At 39.2% G+C, this 22,554-nt stretch overlaps 6 protein-coding genes across 6 annotated transcripts; 2 read left to right on the forward strand and 4 right to left on the reverse strand.

Annotated features, from left to right (window-relative positions):
* Window positions 1–5,556: 5,556 nt before the first annotated feature.
* LAC12_2 (high-affinity glucose transporter) lies at window positions 5,557–7,230 on the reverse strand (the record flags this gene model as incomplete). Its single annotated transcript, XM_038922267.1, has 1 exon — window positions 5,557–7,230. The coding sequence occupies one exon, from the start codon at window positions 7,228–7,230 to the stop codon at window positions 5,557–5,559; it is 1,674 nt and encodes a 557-aa protein (XP_038778195.1).
* A 1,177-nt stretch (window positions 7,231–8,407) lies between these two features.
* On the forward strand, window positions 8,408–11,476 carry LAC4_2 (Beta-galactosidase (Lactase); the record flags this gene model as incomplete). Its single annotated transcript, XM_038922268.1, has 1 exon — window positions 8,408–11,476. The coding sequence occupies one exon, from the start codon at window positions 8,408–8,410 to the stop codon at window positions 11,474–11,476; it is 3,069 nt and encodes a 1,022-aa protein (XP_038778196.1).
* Window positions 11,477–13,663: 2,187 nt separating this feature from the next.
* Window positions 13,664–13,902, reverse strand: FOA43_001964 (uncharacterized protein; the record flags this gene model as incomplete). Its single annotated transcript, XM_038922269.1, has 2 exons — window positions 13,664–13,852; window positions 13,894–13,902. The coding sequence occupies 2 exons, from the start codon at window positions 13,900–13,902 to the stop codon at window positions 13,664–13,666; spliced, it is 198 nt and encodes a 65-aa protein (XP_038778197.1).
* A 2,058-nt stretch (window positions 13,903–15,960) lies between these two features.
* Window positions 15,961–17,151, reverse strand: FOA43_001965 (uncharacterized protein; the record flags this gene model as incomplete). Its single annotated transcript, XM_038922270.1, has 1 exon — window positions 15,961–17,151. One exon carries the CDS (start codon window positions 17,149–17,151, stop codon window positions 15,961–15,963), a length of 1,191 nt encoding a protein of 396 aa, XP_038778198.1.
* Window positions 17,152–19,180: 2,029 nt separating this feature from the next.
* On the forward strand, window positions 19,181–20,233 carry ADH1_2 (Alcohol dehydrogenase; the record flags this gene model as incomplete). The annotated part of the gene is made up of 1 exon (XM_038922271.1): window positions 19,181–20,233. One exon carries the CDS (start codon window positions 19,181–19,183, stop codon window positions 20,231–20,233), a length of 1,053 nt encoding a protein of 350 aa, XP_038778199.1.
* A 715-nt stretch (window positions 20,234–20,948) lies between these two features.
* On the reverse strand, window positions 20,949–22,217 carry FOA43_001967 (uncharacterized protein; the record flags this gene model as incomplete). The annotated part of the gene is made up of 1 exon (XM_038922272.1): window positions 20,949–22,217. The coding sequence occupies one exon, from the start codon at window positions 22,215–22,217 to the stop codon at window positions 20,949–20,951; it is 1,269 nt and encodes a 422-aa protein (XP_038778200.1).
* Window positions 22,218–22,554: the final 337 nt, after the last annotated feature.

Consider the following 22,554-nt stretch of genomic DNA (forward strand, 5'->3'; position numbering starts at 1 on the left):
CCATCCTCAGCAATGCGTTACGCGTCCGACTTTTGCCGACTCCAAGGAATGAGCCTGGTTGACTGGAGCTCTGAAGAATCCACGACCTTTCTGAAAATTTTACGGGACTCGAAGGTGTGGGTGTGTGTGCGTGAAGGCATGTGGGCGTGCGTGTGAATGTGAGGACGTGAAGGCGTGCGGGTGTGTGGGTGTGTGGTCGGTAGTGGTCGGGCGGGGAGAATTATAATTTATAGTGTACTAATCCAGGGTCAGATACACCACTTTGTTATGTAGCCTATAAATCCAAGGTCGATGCTCAAATACCTTTACGCGACTCGTCGATGGTCTGGCGGGAGAAGATTTTATTTCTCGTAGTCTATTGATTTAGTCAAGTACACCTTTATTTCAAATTCTACCAATCCACAGTATCCATTCCCATCCTCCTCAAAGCCTCTGGACTCCACTGACTCATCTTCCCTACCACCAGCAGATTTGTTTACCCCATCCTCAGCAATGCGTTACGCGTCCGACTTTTTGCCGACTCCACGGAATGAGCCTGGTCGACTAGAGCTCTGAAGAATACACGACCTTTCTAAAACTTTACGGGACTCGACGGGGTGGGTGTATGTGCGTGAGGGCGTGTGGGTGAGGGTGTGTGTGTGTGTGGGTGTGTGGGTGTGTGGGCGTGAGGGTTTGTGGTTAGTCGGTAGTGGTCGGGCGGGGAGAATGATAATTCATAGTGCACTAATCCACCGTCAACTTTACTTTGTAGTTACAAATCCAGGGTCAATGCTCAAATACCTTTACGCGTCTACTACTTCCCTGAAAGTTTCACTTGACTTGACGGGATGGGTGTGAGTGCGTGAGGGTCGGGTGTGAATGAGTGTTGGGTGTGAGTGAGTGTCGGGTGTGAGTGAAGGTCGGATGTGCGTACGTGCGTGAGTGAGTGTCGGGTGTGAGTGAGGGTCGGATGTGCGTACGTGCGTGAGTGAACTAAGCTTACGTGTAGTCTTCGTGTAGTCTTGTAGCCTTTGTGCCAGCATCAATCTTCCTAACATCAATTCCTTCGTCTTCTATTACACCACCTACGTGTATTCTGTGTAGTCTCCATCTCCCTCCCCCAAGCTCCGTTTGCACTTCCATCCACTTCAGTCAATTCCCTTCTGAGATTCGACGCGCGTGTGTGGGATGGGTGTGTGTGCGTGCGTGCGTGAGGGAAATGAACTACGCGTATTCTCTGTATTCTTCGTGTAGTCATCCATCTCTATTCCGACATCCCCTCCCCTCTCCGTCTCCCAACTCGCGTCAACCATCCCAAAAATTTCTCCCATCCGCCTATCACTTTTTCGTCTTCTCAGTCTTTAATCCACTCGAGTTCCCTCTCTCCCCATCACTTTTTTTCTTCCATCTCCAAGTCCGCTCGTTCTCTTGAGCTTTCCAGTCTGTCGTTGTCCCTCCCCCAGAAGATGCAGCGTAGCGCATGTAGCCTGTAGTGTAGCCTGTAGCATGTAGCGTAGAGTATGTAGCGTAGAGTAGCCTGTAGCGTAGAGTAGAGTAGAGTATGTAGAGTAGCGTAGCATGTAGCGTAGAGTCAGTTCCCTCAGTCAGTTAACCTAGTTAGTCCACCACCACCTCCGCAATATAGCCGCACGCGTCCCATCTGGCTTCCAACTCACTTTTAAATGCGTAAACTCCATCTGTAAGGCTACGTTATACACATCCTTACACCATGTGTTCATTACCTGCCATACCATGTCAGCTTCTTTGTTTTACCCCACACCACCAATTCCATCGTATCTCATCTTCTACTACAGCTATCACCTTCAAATCCTCAGCGTTTATCTTAAGTCACTACCACTTCCTATGCTTCACTTTGTTTCCCTCAATATCTACTTTCAAATATATCCTAGTATTATTTAATATCGAACCACCACCACTCGACTTCCAATGAGGACAATAAAGACACTGAGGTAAGAAGCTCTAAATAAGAGAACCTGCACATCCAAATCACTTTTGTAGGATAGAACTATCAGCTTACGAGAGAGTGTACCCATTAATGCTAAATATCTTTAAGTTTCCTAATTGGGAATTCGGCCCTCGGAAAATCTTCGTCCCTACCGAGAAATAAAAGAAACCAATATGTGAATCATCCTGTGACTTAATTCCGAGGGGTGGTGCGACATTAGACCCCACAGATTTCTACCAAATAGTAGCATAATTACCCCACATAGTCCATACACGGAATTGAACGGTTGCCATTTTCATGCCTCGATTAAATGCCAGTCGCTAATAATTAATAAGAACTTCTATGAAAGTGCATGCTAGTTGCTGCAACACCTTCGGTATGAAGAGAAACGTATAGCACGAAAACTTGGCTGTATTGAAAACAAGGCCCTTCTGATTGCTTATTTTCTACATCCTTTGACTGGAAAATACAATTTTGCTAAGTGATGCAATAAAAAAAAATAGGTTGTCAAGTATATAACTTCATATACCACTCGAATTTTAGGTATTCCACATTATTCTCGGTTTCATCCAAAAGTGAAGTTACGTTAGGCTTGCGGAGAGAGTTGATTCAATACTCTTAGTATTCTTAACTGGACCTATACCAGAACCTTTGCCTATGTTTGAAGGATTGTCGAACATAGCTAAATGTTCTTCTCATGATTTCAAATGTTTCAGAACAGGTTGAAAATGTTAGTGTAAACCGTATAATACATTTATCATAACTCGGGCCGCTGAAAAGCTCACAGCCGAAATGCTGGCCTCAGCATACTTCGGATACGGAAATCTCTGAGTGTCTTGGTAACTTGAACCTTAAGATATCAAATAGTATGTCTTACTGAAGAAGTAAAAGAAATTGCCGTACAGCGAAGCTTCAATTTATCAAGTACCTACGATATTGGGATGCCGATACTCGAGCTTTGATGCACTTTTGAACTTTATGTGGCATTAAATGTTTCAAAAATAAACGCGGTACGCGTCCTATTTAGGAAAATTTATCGATATTTTTAGGAAAAAAATTTCTCTTATATCCGAAATAGCATACCTGTGCTAGTTAGTCTGATGCTATAACTGGTGAAGACAGTAAAAGCATATATTCATATTTTTAATTCTTATGTAATAGATATAAGAAAAGCCCCAGTTCGCGAACCATATTTGGCTGGCACCGATAATTTTGAAATATTCGGGTATAACAGTTCGTAAATAATTAGGGCATCAACTATCTATAAGGGACCAAAATCCAATCCAACCATACTCATTCAGTTGTTATCTACCCACTTTTCTCACCTGCAATGTTACCTTTAAGGATAATTCATACTATTCTTCACATCTTATCGAGTCGAATAAGTGTGGTGGTGGACCGAGATGCCATATTCTTGGTATCATTACTACTTATACAAGCCAGGTAATGAACCAAATGAAAGAGTAATTATTGAAGGTTTGTATGCTGTTACAATGTGACTAAATGGTTGGCTAATTTTAATTCCATCCTGATTTAGTGTTACCGTCGTAGAAAATGCTCCCTACCATCACCATACCTTTGCATTTCCTAGATACAGCGTTTTAGGAGTTTATGAGGAAAATGGTTTCAATTCACTTTTAAGAAGAAAATCAAAAGCACTTGTTCCCGAAGAACTTCTTAATGTCATCTTCAAATCTGGAAAACTATTCCTTACAATTTTTGATCATTGCCACGGGAAGAAATCGATATGCTCCTGGTCGTCTACATTCATCTGACAATAATTTAGGGGTATTGCAGAACACAAAAAATATTAGAAAAGCATTGAAAATGCCAAGACAATAGCTATTATTGGTGCAGGTGATGTGGGTGTCTAGTTATCTTTGGATATTAAAGAGATTGTAGGAGAAGGAAAGACAGTTGACCTTTACAGTTCTCTTGACCACATCTTGCCACGCTTTGGGCCTACTGTGGCAGAGAAGGCCGAACACATCCTGGAAGAATTTGGCGCTAACGTTATTAATAAATGTGGTCCAACCGCTGCGGGCGATACTTTGTATCCTCCTATTGGTACTAAAAAGAATATGATCTCGTTTATTGTTGCACTGGCAAAAACGGTATCAAATCCATTCAAAAAAACTTCTTGGGGTTTCGTTACTCCAGTGGGCCACATTAAAGTAAACGAAAATCTTCAGGTTTGATAATATCTTTGCTTTCGGTGACATCACCGAGGTCGGACCAAAGATGGGTTGGGCTGCAGTATTTCTGTCTTCGTTGAGCGTGACAACATTCTGTCCCAGATTCGCTGAAAGTGAATGCGGAAGTATGAGAAGAATCCTTCTGGGGGTGAATTACATCTCACTCTCGGTACCAAGATTGATATATTCTATTTGCCTGGCAGAGAAGCCACAGTAGTCAAACATAAGTCGGTTCCTGACATGGACACTTCAGGCAAATGGAGCTTTTTTGACGTTGTCAGACAGAAATGAATTATTAGAGATGTGGCATTTAATATATCCTTTGACATTACAGTAAATATGTTCTTTCTTTCTCTCTGGTGGCCATGCACTTTTATTTCTTGCTTGGTACCTTTGGTTAAAGTATTTGCAAACTCTGTTTTTATTTCTGAAGGTGGTTGTGGTTCTTATTTAGCTGTTCGGGCCTTGGTGGAAGCATATCAAATGGATTTTTACTTTAATACTAAATATCTTTAGGAAATATTCTATACACATATGTTTATCTCAAAAATCAAAAAAATTTAGATGGCAAACTAGTTCTACTTGTAATATGCCCTGTTTGAATAAGGTACGTACTATATTTGATGAGTTACATTTAATTTTGAACACATATGCTACCAACATTTTGCTATTCTACACGTGATCAATATCACATGAAAATTTTGCTGAGCTTGACGTCTTCAGAAGAATCACGAGACTAGAGTCTCTCAGTTAATAAAGAAATAAAATAATACTTTTGTATCTCAAAAATGCTTTAGAAGGTAATGTAAACTCTTATTCTGTAAAAGATGTTGATTGATCACTTATCCAATGAATAAATGGATTGTTGTGTCGTCTTAACACTTGGGTAAACACCACGATCAAGAAGTATATTTACAGGTTCTAGTATCTGAAATAGAAGTGTCATAACCAACATTTTAACTACGGGAAACCCACAGTATCTGTAACAGGCTGAATTACCAAATATTCCAGTAGCGACATCACTAGCAGCATTGAAACTACATAGATCTCCTCAAATCCGGAATTTCTTAGTATTATCAAAAAAATATCAATAAATGCAAGTATCTTGTGGTTGAAAAAATGTGCAAGAGGGGAAAAATCATAATCTTCAGCTGTATCAGAGATACAAACATCCTTTCTGGCCATGCAATTTCTGACATGACGCAGGGGTTGATCCCTAATTGGTCAGTGGTACAATTGCTCCCTCAGAAACAACGCATGAAAAGTGCAACATTTGTGATTTGACATGTTTCAATGAACCCAGATGGAAAGCCGTACAATGTCTTCAGCAAAAGGTCGTTCATTCAAAAGTAAATAGGTTATACATAAGGTACGTAAAAATCATAAAAAATCCACACATAGTAAAGAAAAAAAAAATCATTCAGAATCCACTCCTTCTTCTAGATGGTCGACTGTAGCTTTAATGTCATGCTCGTTTTTCATGTTTTCTGCCTCAAAGCCACTAGCAACTCTAATACTACTGAGAAATTCAGGATCAGTAGAAGCCTTTCTTGGATTTGGGGCCTCAAAGACATATTCTAACTCTTCCAATGTCTTACCTCTAGTTTCAACGAAGAAGAAGTAAATTATGATGAACTCAAAGATATCAAAGAAAGCATAGAAAACGTAGAACCAGTATCTGATATTTTCCATGGCCTTTGGAGAGGCAAATTGATTGACAAATTGAGCAACACCAGCTACAATACTTAAAACAAATTGAGCCTTACCTCTGATCAAGTTAGAAGAGACTTCACCTGGATAGATAGGCTGCATAGGAGTGAAGGCAAAGGAAAAGATGACTCCAAACAAGTAGATGAATACCAAAGTGCCTTTTGAAGCTCCATCAGACTGAGTGGCCTCATACCTGGCAGTACATACAGCAAGACCCGTAAGGGCTAAGGCAGATCCCAAAGTTGAGATCATAAACATTTTTCTTCTGCCAACTTTATCGTGAGCAAAGGATCCCAAAATAGAAGAAATCCAACTAACGATTGAATAAACACCATTCATTAGCACATTTGTTGAAACGGAAGTCATACCAACTTTAATCAACATTGTAGGCAAATAATATGAGCAGACATTGTTACCCGAGAACTGACCAAACCAAGCCATGGCGACAACTAATCCCAATCTATAGCGATCAGATCTATTTTTAAACAATGGTCTAATATCCATGGCAGTAAGAGGATCGGATATTTTCACGTCCTTGAAAGATTCCTCCATTTCAGCCATTTCAAGATCCACCAATGGATTGCTGTCATCACCATTACAATGATATTTCACAAGAAACTTACGAGCTTCATCGTAACGGCCAACACCCACCAACCATCTTGGAGATTCAGGCAAAAACCATCCAAACAAGACAACTAAGCCAGGAAAACAGACTTGAACATATAATGGAATTTTAAAAGACAAAGAAGAACCAGCAAAATTCTTATTGGTACCATAGGTGGTAAAAGCGGCAAGAATAGAACCACAATACCACAATGTATTGTACAAACCAGCAACTTTACCTCTGATATGTGGTGGAGACACTTCGACACAGTAACTTGGAGCAGCAGTATTGGCGATGGTAGTAAAGAACGACAAAAACCATCTACCTCCAATTAGACCTTCTTTATTTGTGGTCGCAGCAGTAATAATGGCGCCAACAATAGCACCGAAACAACCAATCATAATGGCAATCTTACGTCCTTTCCAGTCCATTATCCAAACAAAGAATGCACCTGTAATTTGACCAACATTATAAATAGAAAAGACTAGACCCGTACCAGTAGAAGAATTGACGTCCAAGTTGTAATAGGCCAAATAATCCTTCATGGTATAAATGGAACCCATTAAAGAACCATCGTAGCCTTGCATGGTAGATACAAAGTATACAACAAGGCATATACCATACAATGGTAAATACTGTTTGGAAAAAGCCGATGGTAGCTCAATGGTATCCATATTTTCTGGAACATCATCTTCAGTCTTTTGTAAAGCAGCCTTGGAAATTGCACTTTCTTCTCTCTCAAGTGAATTATCTCTTGAATTAATAGATTCCGACATGATTCTTTGAGTTAAAGTACGATTGGCTATCCCACAAATGGAAAAAAGTCAAAACCGAGAATATTGGTACCATTGAGGTGCATTTATATAAATATTCTTCACCGTTGATGAACATCTCGTGACTACAGTAATTTATTTCCTGAAAGTGGCCATTGAGTACCGTTCGTGACCATTGCTCAATGAAACTTAAAGTTATTCAATGAATGAACTTATCACCACCCAGATGCATGAAGAATGAAAAAAAAGAAAATCAAAAGTACATGAAAAAAGAAACATGAAAGGCTTCAATTCATCAGTAACAATTGTATTGGTATACCCCACCATTCAAAAGATAAAAAGTAACGCTACCCAATTCGCACTTGTTAGAATTCACACGAAAAAGAAATGACAAGTTCCTTTTTTCTGTCAGAAAAAATAGTGCGTCTTGACTAATTTTACCTACTGCGTTCAGAACTATGCAGAAAATAACTTTCTACAGGAGGTGGATGTCAATCCAGGGAGAAAACTCCAGTTTTTACTCACATGGTTGGATTTCGCCTTTGATTTAGGCAAGATCAATGTTTCTGATTGAGGATTATTAAATTCTTAGGGCTCCAACATATCGACTAGTTCGAAAGCATCCGACAACATCTCTATGTAACGCACAAACACTGAAGGAGAAGCTATTTCTAAGTGTATATAAACAAATACTATTCTACTATTTCTGAAGTTACCAGTCAATCCATTTTGAAAACTAGTTTTTCTAAAACTTCTTTTGAGGATTATCTGTTCTGGATGCATTACAATGAGCAAAATAATGACACGATCCAGAGAGTGCGCTGATGCATAACATAACCGTGTTCTTAGGTCAATTCATAATCCACCAGGGCGGAATAATGTAATCCGGTGAAACGAGGATGCATAATCCTTGAATACGATAACCATAATTGCATGAAGATGTTAACAGACTTAAAGACATCCACTCAAAAAAAATATGTCTCTCAATCTTTTAGTATACCTTTATTTGTAATCAAAACAAGAACGGATAAAAATAACCGTTTCCTCTGCATCTGCATTTCCGAGCTTCTTTCAATTTTTTTGGCAATGCGAAAGTATAAAATACGAGATATGTACTTCTACAACAGTGAAATGAAAGCGTTTTTTTTGAACTGATAATCTAAAACTGAACATCGAAAAAATGACAACAGAACTGATTCCACATTTTTTGGAAGATCCTACTTTTGTTTTTGAAAATAGGCTTCCAACCAGAGCTTATACTTATGACCCCGAAATCTTTCAGTCCTTGAATGGCGAGTGGTCCTTCAAATTGTTCGAGTCCCCCGTTTTATCTCCTAACTTGAGAACGCTAAGACCTTCTGACTTTGATGCTTGGAGTTCAATTAAGGTTCCTTCTCATTGGCAGTTGCAGAATAATGGAAAATATGGATACCCTTACTACACAAATGTACAGTTTCCTTTTCAAATTGATATTCCAAATCCTCCAACACTAAACCCAACCGGTGTCTACTCGAGACAGTTCTATATTTCCAACCCTAAAGAATCTAATTACAGAATTAGATTTGAGGGTGTTGATAATAGCTATGAGGTTTATATGAATCAGAAGTACGTTGGATTCAACAAGGGTTCTCGTAATGGAGCTGAATTTGATGTTCAGAGGTTTTTGGTTCAGGGCCAAAACTTAATCTCCGTGAAAGTCTTCCAATGGTCAGACTCTTCTTACATGGAAGACCAGGATCAATGGTGGCTCTCGGGTATTTTTAGGGATGTTTCATTGCTAACCTTACCCCGGGCTGCACATATTGAGAACTATAAGGTGGATCCAAGATTTTTCGACTCCAATTACAAGGATGCCAGATTGCTTCTAGATCTAAATATTGTTGGTACCGACTATGAATTTATAAAGTTTACTTTGTTTGACTTTGAAGATCCTCACAAGAGTATTGATACTGAAGCATTGTTAAACGACTTTGACAAGCCAACCACCCCAGCAATTAAGTCTGTTGAATTTGGCAAGGAAGATGCACAGAGCACCTTAAAGATTCCAATTGGTTCACCAAAGCATTGGACTGCAGAGGACCCTTACTTGTATAAATATGCTTTGCAGTTGATTGGAACAAATGGAGCTCCAGTTCATACAGTAAACAATCACATTGGATTCAGACAGGTTGAACTATTAGATGGTAACATTAAGGTTAATGGCAGGACAATCTTATTTAGAGGTGTTAACAGGCACGAGCATCACCCTAGATGTGGTAGGGCAGTTCCTTTAGAGTTTGTCATCAGGGACTTGGCACTCATGAAATCCCACAACATTAATGCTGTTCGTACATCGCATTACCCAAACCATCCAAGAGTGTACAACTTTTTTGACAAGCTAGGTTTTTGGGTTATCGATGAGGCTGATTTGGAAACTCATGGTGTTCAAGAACCTTACAACAGATACAAAGATATCATCACAGAGAATAGTGATACCAAAATTCTTCATCATGATGTCAGTGTTCGTTATGTGTCTAGCAATCCAGACTACAAGATAGCATATTTGGATCGGGCCTCACAATTAGTGTTACGTGATATAAACCATCCATCTGTGATTATTTGGTCACTTGGTAATGAATCTGGCTATGGTACTAACCATAAGTTGATGTATCAGTTAATCAAAAAGCTGGATTCTTCCAGACTTGTTCACTACGAGGGTGATGTCAACGCTGAAACTACTGACATGTACAGTTTCATGTATCCATCTTTGAATAAAATGGAGAAATGGAGAAAACATCGTACTGACAGCAACGGAAAGTTTGATAAGCCATTAATTTTGTGCGAATATAGCCATGCTATGGGTAATGGACCGGGTAGTTTAAAGGAGTATCAGGATTTGTTCTACACTTATAAATTCTATCAAGGAGGCTTCATTTGGGAATGGGCTAATCATGGCATTGAATTTCAAACAATCAGTAAAAGTGACGGAAAGCTTCACAAAGCCTACGCATATGGTGGTGACTTTAATGAAGAAATTAATGATGGCGTTTTTATTATGGATGGTTTGTTGAACTCTGAGCACAATCCAACCCCAGGTGTGGTTGAGTTGAAAAAAGTATTGGAGCCTGTTGTCATTGATGTGAGTTCCTCTAAAGTTAAAATAACTAATAGGTATGACTTTTCTACCACTGATCATTTAAAGTTCTTGGATGTCGACAATGATAAGTTTTTGGAAGTTCCATCATTAAAACCAAATGAAACTGTCACATTGGAGGTCACAACTAAAAATGTCTCGGCAGTATTGAACAGGGATTATGGTGTTCTGAAGGCTGGTTTTGAAGTTGCATGGGGCCAATCCGAGCCAGAGTTGCAGGCTATAGATACCTCTCCGAAGACTATTGAGAATGAAGTTGCTATTGAAGAGACTACACGACTAGTGAGGGTCACTTCCAAAAGCGTTTTCCTTGAGTTCAACAAGCTTCTTGGAAAGATCGAACATTTAAAAATTGGAAATAGAACTATGAGTACTAAATATGATGGCTCTTCAATTACATTTTGGAGACCACCAACAAACAACGACAATGCAAAGGATGCTCCGAACTGGAAGAAGTTCAACATGAACTTAGTCAAACAAAATGTTCGTGAAGTCATTGTAAAAAAGGGCACAGGCGAGTATTTGGCGAAGGTGATTGTCAAGTCTCGGGTTGGTCCGCCTGTTTTCTATTACGGATTTGATGTCATTCAAGAATACATTATCTTCCCGAACAGGCTAACTTTACACACTACTTTGAAGTTAACTGGTGATTACCAGCCAAAGGATATTCCTAGGATTGGTTATGAATTCTGGCTAGGTGATAATTATGATTCTTATGAGTGGTCTGGTCGTGGACCTGGCGAATCTTATCCAGACAAAAAGCTATCACAAAGGTTTGGCACTTTCAACTCTAATGAGGTGGAAGACTTTGTTTATGACTATCCTCAAGAGAACGGCAACCATACCGACACTCACTATTTGAAGATCAAATACAAAAATGCAGACAAGCTGGTGATTTCTGAGAAAAACAAAACTTTTAACTTCAAAGTCAGCGACGAATACGGCGTTGATGAAGCTGATCATCCATGTGATGTTAAACATTATGACCAGTACTATGTTAGATTGGATCATGCTATTCATGGTGTTGGTTCCGAGGCATGTGGACCTCCTGTTCTTGACAAGTACAGACTCAATATTCAAAACTTTGATTTCACATTTGATTTCGGCTTTGATTAGTGTGGTAACTCCAAAACGTGAACTTCAAAGCCAACCTTTTGCAGCAAAGTTAAAACGGCTCTTTCTTTGTTTTTGAATATATAATATGTGTAATGTATAACTTTCTTTCTTCAATATGATGACTGCCCATATTTTCCGTATGACAGCATATTCAATTATGAGTCAAACTTAAGCTATCATCATTTTTGAAACAAGGATTTAAAAAGTAGCTTTGAACGACAGCCATTTTTATAATATATAGTCAAATACTCTATAAAAGCATAGAGGAGAAGAATAACAGGCCTCACTGAGTTTTGAAACTGTTGGAATCAATTCAGAAGATGTATGAAAATAATAATTGTTTTATGCTTTATGGTTATTGAAAGATTATACATGATCAAGGCATTTGAAAGGTTCTTTTCATCGTGATAATAATTTATTAAAATATGGAGAGCTTTTAGAAGCTGAAAACTTTAGTATATAAAGATACAGGTTGTTTTTTTAGTAGAAACTTACCGATATACGATATAAATGCTTGAAATCATCTTCATCTGTTTATGTATTGTACTATGGATAAGAATAAATATATAATACTAAGTTTTGGACATTAAAAAGTGAGGAAGGGAATGCATTATGCATTTATCAGATAGGCAAACGTCATTCTTTTATGTTACATATTTATTCAAGCTCATAGAATAGTCCAGAAAGGGAATATGTATTGTCATTAAATAGCCGCAATCGAGACTACCCAAAACAGAAAAAGGGTAGGGTACCTGTCTTTTCTGTCAAAAGCTGGAACATCTCAATTTTTTCAATTAGATTAATAGGTGACAGTTTAGTTCCAAAAGATTGAGATCATAAAAAACATAGCATTCAGCTTATCAGTTACATAGGCTCAAAAGACATCATTAGTGTCAAATCTTTCTGAATCGTAAGTTTGTTGTTTTACACATTATTATGCAGCAAGATATTAGAAACGTGGGGACTTTAAAATTTCACATTAGAAATTTTGAAAAATTGATTGATTAGGAAAGCTCTCCGTCTGAAAACAAAATTAGACAACATTGAATGACTACTGCTTATTGTTTATACATTGTCTTTCGGCTTCCGCGTCATTAAATTACAAAATCTCTTATCCGTGCATTCTGCCGCCACATGAAAAAGGAAAGAAAAAATTTTAAAAACGTGCATAAAATATTCGGTAATTTTTTAAAGGAGCATCGAACGTCGACAGCATATCATGACGGCAGATTTCATCCAGCGAAGACCGTGTGGTCTACAATCAAATAATACAAATTTCTTTCTAATGTATCACACTCTGAAATTATACATGTAATTAACTTGAAGTGATACTATTGAGTTGAAAAAGCAATTATGAACAAAGATGCTGCCCGTTGCTCTTTCAGAAATGCTAATAACAACCAATATACTGATTTAGCCTAATGAACTATTGAAAAACAGTAGTGTTATTTCTTTTTATTCATTTATCTTTGATACTAAGTGGCGTGGTGACTGATATATCTCAATATCTTGAACCATAATGTAAATACTCAATTAATTAAGAACACTTCTAATTGTTTCCTCATATATCAAGGAATATTGTCTGAATGAACATTCCCCAAGATATGCTTTCTAGTCTCATGCTTGAAGACAATATGATATCTCCCATTTGTAAAAGTAAAATAATCCTTTGTATATCTCATGTTAATATTTATTTCGTAGAGAGCCAGACTCTTGAGTAGAAATTCTGAGTATATTCATTAATTTTGTAAAGTTCATTAACAAAAGAAAAAAATTGATGTATTTCATTCAAAATACATACATTTTCATAGTTTGCAAAAACTCATTTGCGTTCTTCAATGGAAATTCTAGTCAAAGTCAAGAATATCAAACTCTAAACCATAAATAAAAAAAACAATCCTTATTCTGCAAGATATAATCTTGCCCCGTGGCTTCAAAACAGTCTCAGATTTATTTGAATTGCCGTGAGTGCCAAAAAAACAAAAGTGAGCTACTTATCCCCAAAATAAAGTGAAGATCGTCGTCAGAGAAGTTTAATGCAGCAAACTAGGCTTTGAAGCCATAATTTTTAGTAAATGAAAATAGCTTTGGATTTTTCAAGTCAATTAACTCGAAGTCATAACCCTACATTAGAATATTTTTATTTGCCATCCTGAACTTTAATGCCCTTTTTCAAAAGTTTTAAACCTAATTTGCATCCTTAACATCGTCGGAAACGTTAATTCCAGTTATGAAAATCTTGTCGATCCTGAACCAAGGCTCAGCACCATCAGCAAAACCAGCATAAGGCATTTCATTAGACCGTAATAAAGGAGCATGCACACGATCCCTTGAAAACGGATCAATACCCTTTTTGAAGTCTACAACCACCAACATCTATTTCGAGGCCATCAACCCCACTATTCCCAACCAGTAACCGACCGCATTCTCAAACACAGCGACACCACACTCGCATTTTCCCAGTTATAATCAGGCTGTTCGACTGTGAACGTATATAGTTAAAATTCTTTTGTCTTCCTGTCATATCCCAAGAGGATCCACCAAAGAAAGATCACCAGTTGCTTGGTGGAAATGCCTTTCCAAACATGTCATTCCTTTGGTTTTCTTCACATGAACCAATCTCTTTTAGAATTATCATTACTAGATCCAGACTCTTCAAACCACTCATTCCGGTTAGAGGTTTAACATGGCACCAATTGAACAATGATCTTCATACCAATACTGTGCACTCTCTGATCAAGTAAAGAATGTCCTGATTTGAACCGTACTTCGGGTAGACCTTTTTGTAGTCGGCAATATCATAACCCAGATCCTTCTGATGAGAATCATAGAATGTGCATATCCAGATGCAATCCACGCCAATATCCTTTAAGTATCCAAGCTTTGATTTCATTCAATTCAAGTCACCGATACATCGTTGTTAGAGTCCTTGAAGGATGCAGGTTGTATTCGATAAACAGTCGCTTCCTTCCACCACCATGGTTTGGTCTCCGGGTGTAAGTCAATAATTTGAGTCTTCATTCTATAAATGTAGATAATCCATTTATGGGGAAAAATGAGCGCGCGAAATGTACCAGTATGCAAATGTTTTTGAATATTATACATTTCCTGGGGAACTTTTACGTGTGGCTAGACAATCTGGTGAGCTTGGAAATGGAAGTGAAAGTATATTACCATCAAAACCGGTGACTTTCAAGAGGGCGGGCTCAACCCGAAGTATTCCAAATTGGGGAGAGCTGAATGCGACCTATTCGGCCTAGAAATTTCATTCCATCTGATATACAATAGTATATCCTCACCGAAAAAAGCAAAGCTTGGAGGGGAGAAGGTGATATCGCCACAATAAACACTGTACACTTTCGCGCCCTATTCTTTCTTCGAGCCTGCATATTTCAACGCGTTCGTTTCTTTTGTGCCCCGCCGCCGCATGACTCCCGCATGGATATTGAGAATGCGCGTCGCATGCGCAAGTTAGATTGGTTTCCTTTTCTGTCGACTGTCTCTGCATTATCTCTCTCTTTAGCACCACCCCAAATCCTCTTCCCATCCCCACAAATTATTGGTACTGAGTAACAAAGTCACCTGAAGACATATACAGAGCATTAATGTGCAACATTCGAAGACCCTCGAATAGCTTACCAGCAAACGGGTTCTCATGAACTGATCGAACGAATGAAATGAAGAGATACTAAAGCAGATCCGTGCTATAATCTCATGCAAATTTTCTGAGAACTAGCATGGGAAACTTTTCCCCATTCCAAAAATTATAAGAGTTTCCCCAAAACTTCAAAAATGAAAGGGGGAGGGAAAAAGTTTACATGTTGGGGTCGACGCCGTGTCCATTTAGCCGGTACTACCTGGCTCACGATGATTCTCTCTCTTCCGAAATGACATGTATCTGTCATTACAGTCAGCTAAGCATTTTCAAGTGGGAAGTTGAATACTTAGTAGTTTGGCCCTCTGCAGATGAAGAACCAAGGAGTGAATTCAAAAATATGAGCACAATGATTTTCCTGTTCAGAAATATTCTGAATAATCACGTAAACTTGAAGATAACCAATCCCAATGACGATATACCCTCTGGTACACGAGTAACATCTAATTAACCTTGAAGAGTAAACACAACTTTATTGTTTATCGATGAAGTTCTGCAGCATATACTTTCGACGACGGATAATCCACGGGAAGGAAATAATTTACTACATTGTGTGAAATCGAAATCAAGCTATTCATCTGCATCTTGTTCTATTTATCTATCTTTTATCATAAACAAGCCAGTATTGTATTTTCTCCATTTATAAGTTATTGAGCGAACGTTATTGATATCATTACAACCCTTTTTCACATTTAGATCAGGTATATAATTTGAATCGGAAGGAGATTGTTCAATGTGGAATAAGAATCCATTCGTACCAATCTAAATTTGACGACTAGCATCTACATTAGATACTACTGTGCTATGACCCTCTCCATACAATAAATTACTACTCCTCATCACTCCATAAAAAGGCAATCTGAAAGTAACGGGAAACCACAGTCAAGATAATGAGCACGGGAATCTCCAATAACGGACCATAAGTTGCTGCAACTACCTGCTGACTATCGACACCATACAATGAGATGGCTACAGCGAGACTTAACTCAAAATTGTTAGAGGCAGCGGTAAAACTCTGCGTTGCGATTTCAGGATAACTAGAGGCACAGTACCGTTTCCACATTTTGGAGTCAACCCCACTCTGAAGCTGCTTTTCACATCCACAAAGAAGGCCCCGCTCCTCTTCTCGAGGTTTGCTGCCTCTTCCAAAACATATTCGCAACCCAAAGAACACTGAAAACCATACGATGACAAAATATGCAACTAGTGGCACAAAACACCGGAATGACGTGCCTATATCGCTTATAAAGGCATCTCCCTTGTTAATAAATATAACAACGATGGTGTAAAGCAAACCAATGGTGCTCCAAGGACTAATGAATTTTATGATTCGGGACTCGTAAACTTTCTTTCCAAATAAACCTACACCTATGGCACGAATGATAACACCAAGGGCAAGTGGAATACCAAGAAAGAAGCCGACAGTTTTGGCAACAGTGCTATATAGCTCCGTCATACTTTGAGAACTCGTAGTTAGGTTCCCAGCACCACCCAATATATCACAAAAGAAAATTTTATAAGGTGCATAAAGCACAAGTTGAAGAAGACTGTTTGCGATAACCAAGATTGCACAAAGATTCTCGTCTCCATGTGCTATCTGATTCCAAATCATTACCATCGCAATACAACGACCAAGGCCAATCAAAATGATGCCGTTTCTGTATTCGTCAAGATCAAAAAGGGTCATCCAAGCCAAAGAAAGCATAAAAAATGGACACACTATCCAATTTAGCACAAGTGAAATGGCCAGCTGCTTCAACATACGTTTCTTTAAGAACATGCGCCAGTTTTCTAATTGTAAACAACATAAAGGGGGCACAATCATTATGATCATTCCTATTGCCAAAGGCACAGACACCCTTAGTACTTCTGCACCTTCAAAGGCCTTTTGAGATTGAGGAGCATAGACTGAGATCACAATACCGACCACTATGCATATCACGATAGCGGGTGGAAGAAGCTTGTCTCTCCACGAGAGTTGCGAAAACACCTCTCTGAGTGCAGAACTTCCAGAAGGCATGACCTATCGTGAAAATATATCCGAAAAAGCTTCTCTAGTAAGTGTACCACTCCAGACTCGAGGAGAAAATGAAAGTCCTTTACACTTCGAGATTTTTAGAGGAAAAAATGGCGCAGCTTAGTCAGCAATTGACTTATTTAGCAGCTATGAAATAATCTCTGAATACAAATACGTATATGCATCGGTTGTTCTAACTCGTAGTAGCTGTCCCAATTAGCAGCTACGATTAGTTACATATAAGCTGCATCATTACATGAAAATTCCATTTTTCATTTACAACCCCCGATTTTCATATCTTTAATGTTTCGCTTTCACTTAATTAAGAGTTTGTGTTGGAGAGTCGCGATTTAGCAAAGACGCTTTGGGAGAGAATTTAAGGGACTTGAACTAGGAAACGGAGTTGCAGTCATCGTTATGATGATGCAACAAAGCAGGCACACAGAATGAAGCGGCCACAGATAAGAATAATTATTCCAAATTATCAGATCAAAAATCTATCCGGAGAACACTCTCTCAGTACTAAATACTGCAATACTACTCATTTGATCAATAATTAGCTCTAATACCACCCCAGTAGTCCACACAGCTCGGGTATCAGTTGTAAGAATCAACTTCCTTACACCGAAAAAAGCATCTTCGCCCTAGAAGTCACCGAATCCGAACAGTATGTTCCCTAGTTACTCATTGCTGTCACATTGGCTCTTGAAATGCTATGTCAGATATTAAACTGTTCACGTGATTCATTTCAGGTTGAAAGAAAATTTTTAGGGTTGCCGCAAGAATTCCAATTATCGGCGGGCAGAAATTATTCGCGGAGGCAGAAATTGGCAGAGATCGGCAACAATCTATAGGATGTTATGCATGGAATCGAGTTTATGCGGCACCAGAACCCACTCGAAGATCTTGAAAAGAGTCTATGGTCTATAGACGTTTTTAACTTGTCTTGTAAACATAGCATTATTTGCATCCCGGAAGGAAGCCGATAAAACATATTGCGCAGACATTACCAGAAGCCCAAATATTTCAACTGGTGATAACATGTCATTTCCTAAGCAAAGCTAGATCGGCAATCATGGTTTCCGTAGTCTGGCTGAATACATCTAGATGTATGCATGACCGAAATTGATTTGAGCGGGCCCCGAATACTTTACTCCTCATTCTCTACTCGGCTAACGATACATTTTTCCGCATTATTGGTTCGGTATCTTTTTACGTCCCAATTTGTATCAGCCGTACATGCTAATAAATTCGGCTCAGTTGATGCTAATCAGCTGTTTTGTCTATGATGGCACCAACATTGACGATCATAATACAGTTGTTTTGGGTGACTGTAATCATCACCATTGTATATTCCAGTACAACAGCTCCAAAATCCATAGCGTTATGTGACCTGAAACTAAAATTATGCGGAACCCGGAAAGCGTTTCTCGGTGTCTCAGTGACCGATTAATGAAAAAAAAAATCTGCTTAACGGTAAACGGTGAAAAGTGAAAGGAGAAAACTCAAATTATCAATCAGTCTCGTACCAGTTTTCACTACAAACTACAATTTCTAACTAAGTAAACGATCAATGTCGTAATGTCAAAGTATTTTGTTTTTGTTGACAAGACTCCTTACTCATAATGTAGATGTTTTCAGCAGTTGGCGATGGCTGTCCTCTGTGCAAAACCCGGCTGAGGAACGGTAATTTGATTTTCCGAAATGTGGGCCCTTCGACTTTACTTAGTGAGGAGAATACCAAACGATACCATCTATCGATTTTGGGTGATGCCCACCATTTCCTGCTCATCAAAATTTACCCACACCACATATAAAAACGAGCGGAGAATTAATGGTCCGTCACGTGGGGGAATAATATGATGGATGCATTCGGTTATACAGGTGCTCATTATGCGTTGTATGAACCTTCTGGAAAGTGTAACGAGACCACTAGCCAGTTATAAATACTGGCTAGTTTTTCTGATGATTCAGCTGTAAGTGGCCCTGCTTTTATTTGTTTTCTTTAATTAAGGAATAAGTTATCTGCATTATGTCTCTTACTGTTCCAAAGACTCAATACGCATGTGTGTTTGATAAACCATTTGGTCCGATTGTGTACAAAAAGACTGCAGTCCCAACTCCTAAGCCAACGGAGATTTTGGTCCATGTCTTGTACTCCGGTGTTTGCCATACCGATTTACATGCTTGGAGGGGTGACTGGGAGTTGAAAACAAAGCTTCCATTGGTCGGAGGTCACGAGGGTGCTGGTGTCGTCGTTGCAAAGGGTTCCCAAGTGACTAGCTTTGAGATTGGTGACTATGCTGGTATCAAATGGTTGAATGGCTCATGTATGAGCTGTGAATACTGTATGCAAGGTGCTGAACCAACTTGTCCTGACGGTGATTATTCCGGTTATACTCATGACGGAACTTTCCAGGAGTATGCTACTGCTGATGCTGTTCAGGCAGCTCATCTTCCTAAGGATGTGAAATTGGATGCTGTTGCTCCAATATTGTGTGCAGGTGTTACTTCTTACAAGGCTTTGAAGACTGCTGATTTGCGTGCAGGCCAATGGGTTGCCGTTTCTGGTGCAGGAGGAGGTTTGGGATCTCTCGCCGTTCAGTACGGTGTTGCTATGGGTTTGAGAGTTCTTGCTATCGATGGTGGTGATGACAAGGCTGCTCTTTGTAAATCATTAGGAGCTGAAGCTTTTGTTGATTTCACCAAGACTAAGGATCTCGTGAAGGAGGTTCAGAGAATTACTAATGGTGGTCCCCACGGTGTTATTAATGTGTCTGTTTCTGAGAAGGCTATCAACCAGTCTACTTTGTATGTTAGACCATTGGGTAAGGTTGTTTTGGTCGGTATGCCAGCAGATTCCAAGCTTACTTGTGATGTTTTAACACAGGTCTTTAAATGTTCTCAGATCAGAGGATCTTGCGTCGGTAATAGAGAGGACACTGCTGAGGCTTTGGACTTCTTTTACAGAGGACTTGTTCACTCTCCATTTGAGGTCGTTGGCTTGTCGAAGTTGCCAGAAGTTTTCAAATTGATGGCCGAAAACAAGATTGTTGGTCGTTACGTTCTCGACACTTCCAAATAAGCAATGGTTTGCTAATTAGTTTTGTCGATATGATAATTCATATTTGGTATGCTAAAGTTCTGATTTTCGTTTGCGTTTTTTAATTGACAATATAGTTATGATTTTAGATGCATTATTCGTTGTGTAGGTAAAATTGGCTGTTTTCTAGCGTTAGTAAAAATGGGAAAAGGAATTTCAGGCTTGACTAAGGCAGAAGGAAGCTAGCAGCGTCTGTCAGAAATACAGTTTCAACACCGCATATTATCAACCAATAATCTTTGTGGGGTCTACTGGATTACGACCATAACAGTTGATATTTTCACGGACCTTAGCCATTCAGAATAGCCAACTCTCAATTATAGAAGAAAACTGCTACGCTCTGCAGAATCTCCTCCCAGATGTATTCTGCTTTGAAGTTATGTGCCAGTTTAGCATTTGATATACTACGACATAACACAGATCTAGAGATCTGTAAATGAATGATATGCCTTAAAATGATCAAACCAATGATCCAATACTCCCAGTTGAGATATTGGTAGGTGTGGCCGGTGCTCTACCAACAAACTACTGCTTTCAACTATATATTACACTTCACCACTCCACAACACCGCCATCGAAAAGAGCTCTGCCATCTCCAAAGTTGATAGTGTTCATATAAACTACAATCCAGATCATACTCGAAAAACATAAATATCATAAGAGATGCAAACAATCAAATACACATTTTAAAAACCATTCAATTAGTCTTCTTCTCATCAAACTTCAAAGGCTTCTCAGGAGCTGGATCTAAGATACCAGCGGCATCGATCAACTTAACCTTTGGATTCAAGGTCAAACCGAAACCGGGGTTGTCCAACTGGGATAGGTGGAGATAACCCTTTGTTGGGACGGTCTCGTTGGTGAACAAAGCACCGAACACTGGCAAAACAGACTTCGAATCTGGGGAGTTGGCCAAGTACTCCTGGAATGGAGTGTTATTCTGCGAAGCAACAAAGTGATACGAGTACTGACCAGAGGCATGTGGCACAACTGGAATATCGTAGGCTGCAGCTTGAGCAGCGATCTTCAATAGCTCTGTCATACCACCAACCCACATAACATCTGGCTGCAAGATATCGATGTTTCTTCCCTCAATCAACTTCCTGAATCCATACTTGGTGTACTCGTGCTCACCCGTAGTGAATTTCATATTTGGATAGGCACGTTTCAAAAGGGCATAACCATCAAAGTCATCTGGATGTAAAACTTCCTCCCACCAGTTGATGTCCAAATCCTGAGTAGCCTTAACCAAGTCGATGGTGTATGAAACATTCAACGACATGTAACAGTCAACCATCAATGGGAAGTCTGGTCCAACGGCTTCACGATGCTTTCTCAAAAACTCAACGTTCTTTCTTAGACCTTTATGGCCTTCATCAGGACCGAATGGAAGAGCGACCTTACCTCCCCAGAATCCCATCTTCTTGGCTGCCTCTGGATCACATCCAGTACAGTAGAAGTCGATTTTCTCTCTAGTTGCACCACCAATCATCTTGTACACAGGCTCATTTCTGATCTTTCCGAGCAAATCCCAAAGGGCCAAATCAATAACTGAAATAGTGGCCATAGTAACTCCCTTTCTACCATAGAACATAGATGCACGGAACATCTTGTCCCAGAGAAGGTTGATGTCTCTTGGATCAGCACCGAGAATAAATCTCTCAAAGTGATGCTGAACGAGCCAACATGCGATAGGTCCACCGAAACCAGTGGCGAAACCCTTGGTACCATCGGTGGTCTCGATCTCAACACAGAAAGATCCCAAAACATTGATACCCCATGAAGTTCTTGAAGCTCTGTACTCTTCGAACTTGGACATTGGGTTAGAGATGTAGTTATCCACTAACCAGTGACCTTTGGCGACATTGTGGTAGTCACCACCAATACCTTTACCCTGGAGAAGGTAGGTCTTAATGGCCTTGATGCGTGGGAATTCCACGACTGTTTTTGAAGTTAAAGCTGTCATTGATGTTTAAAAATACTGCTTACTTGATGTTGTGAGTTCTGAACAAAATAGAAAACAAAAAAAGAGCATCTCTACGCATCCTTATATACCCTACATGTCTCAGCCTGCTGTCAGGCTGTCGTTGACATCCCCCAAACTTCGGTCGGGTGAACCTTGGCCTAGTTTGAGATGGTTCGGTTCAATGATTGTCCGACAGAAATCAATGATTTTTTTTCTCTTTTTCTCTTTTTCTCAACGTTTTTTTTTTCTTGGTTTTTATGTTTTATGTTTTATGTTTTATGCTTTATGTTCGTTAGCTAAATATTCATTTATGTAAAATAAGTTAAAGCCCTTGATA

Source organism: Brettanomyces nanus, chromosome 2 (genome assembly GCF_011074865.1).
Source record: "Brettanomyces nanus chromosome 2, complete sequence".
In the NCBI taxonomy this organism is placed as follows: Eukaryota; Fungi; Ascomycota; class Pichiomycetes; order Pichiales; family Pichiaceae; genus Brettanomyces; species Brettanomyces nanus.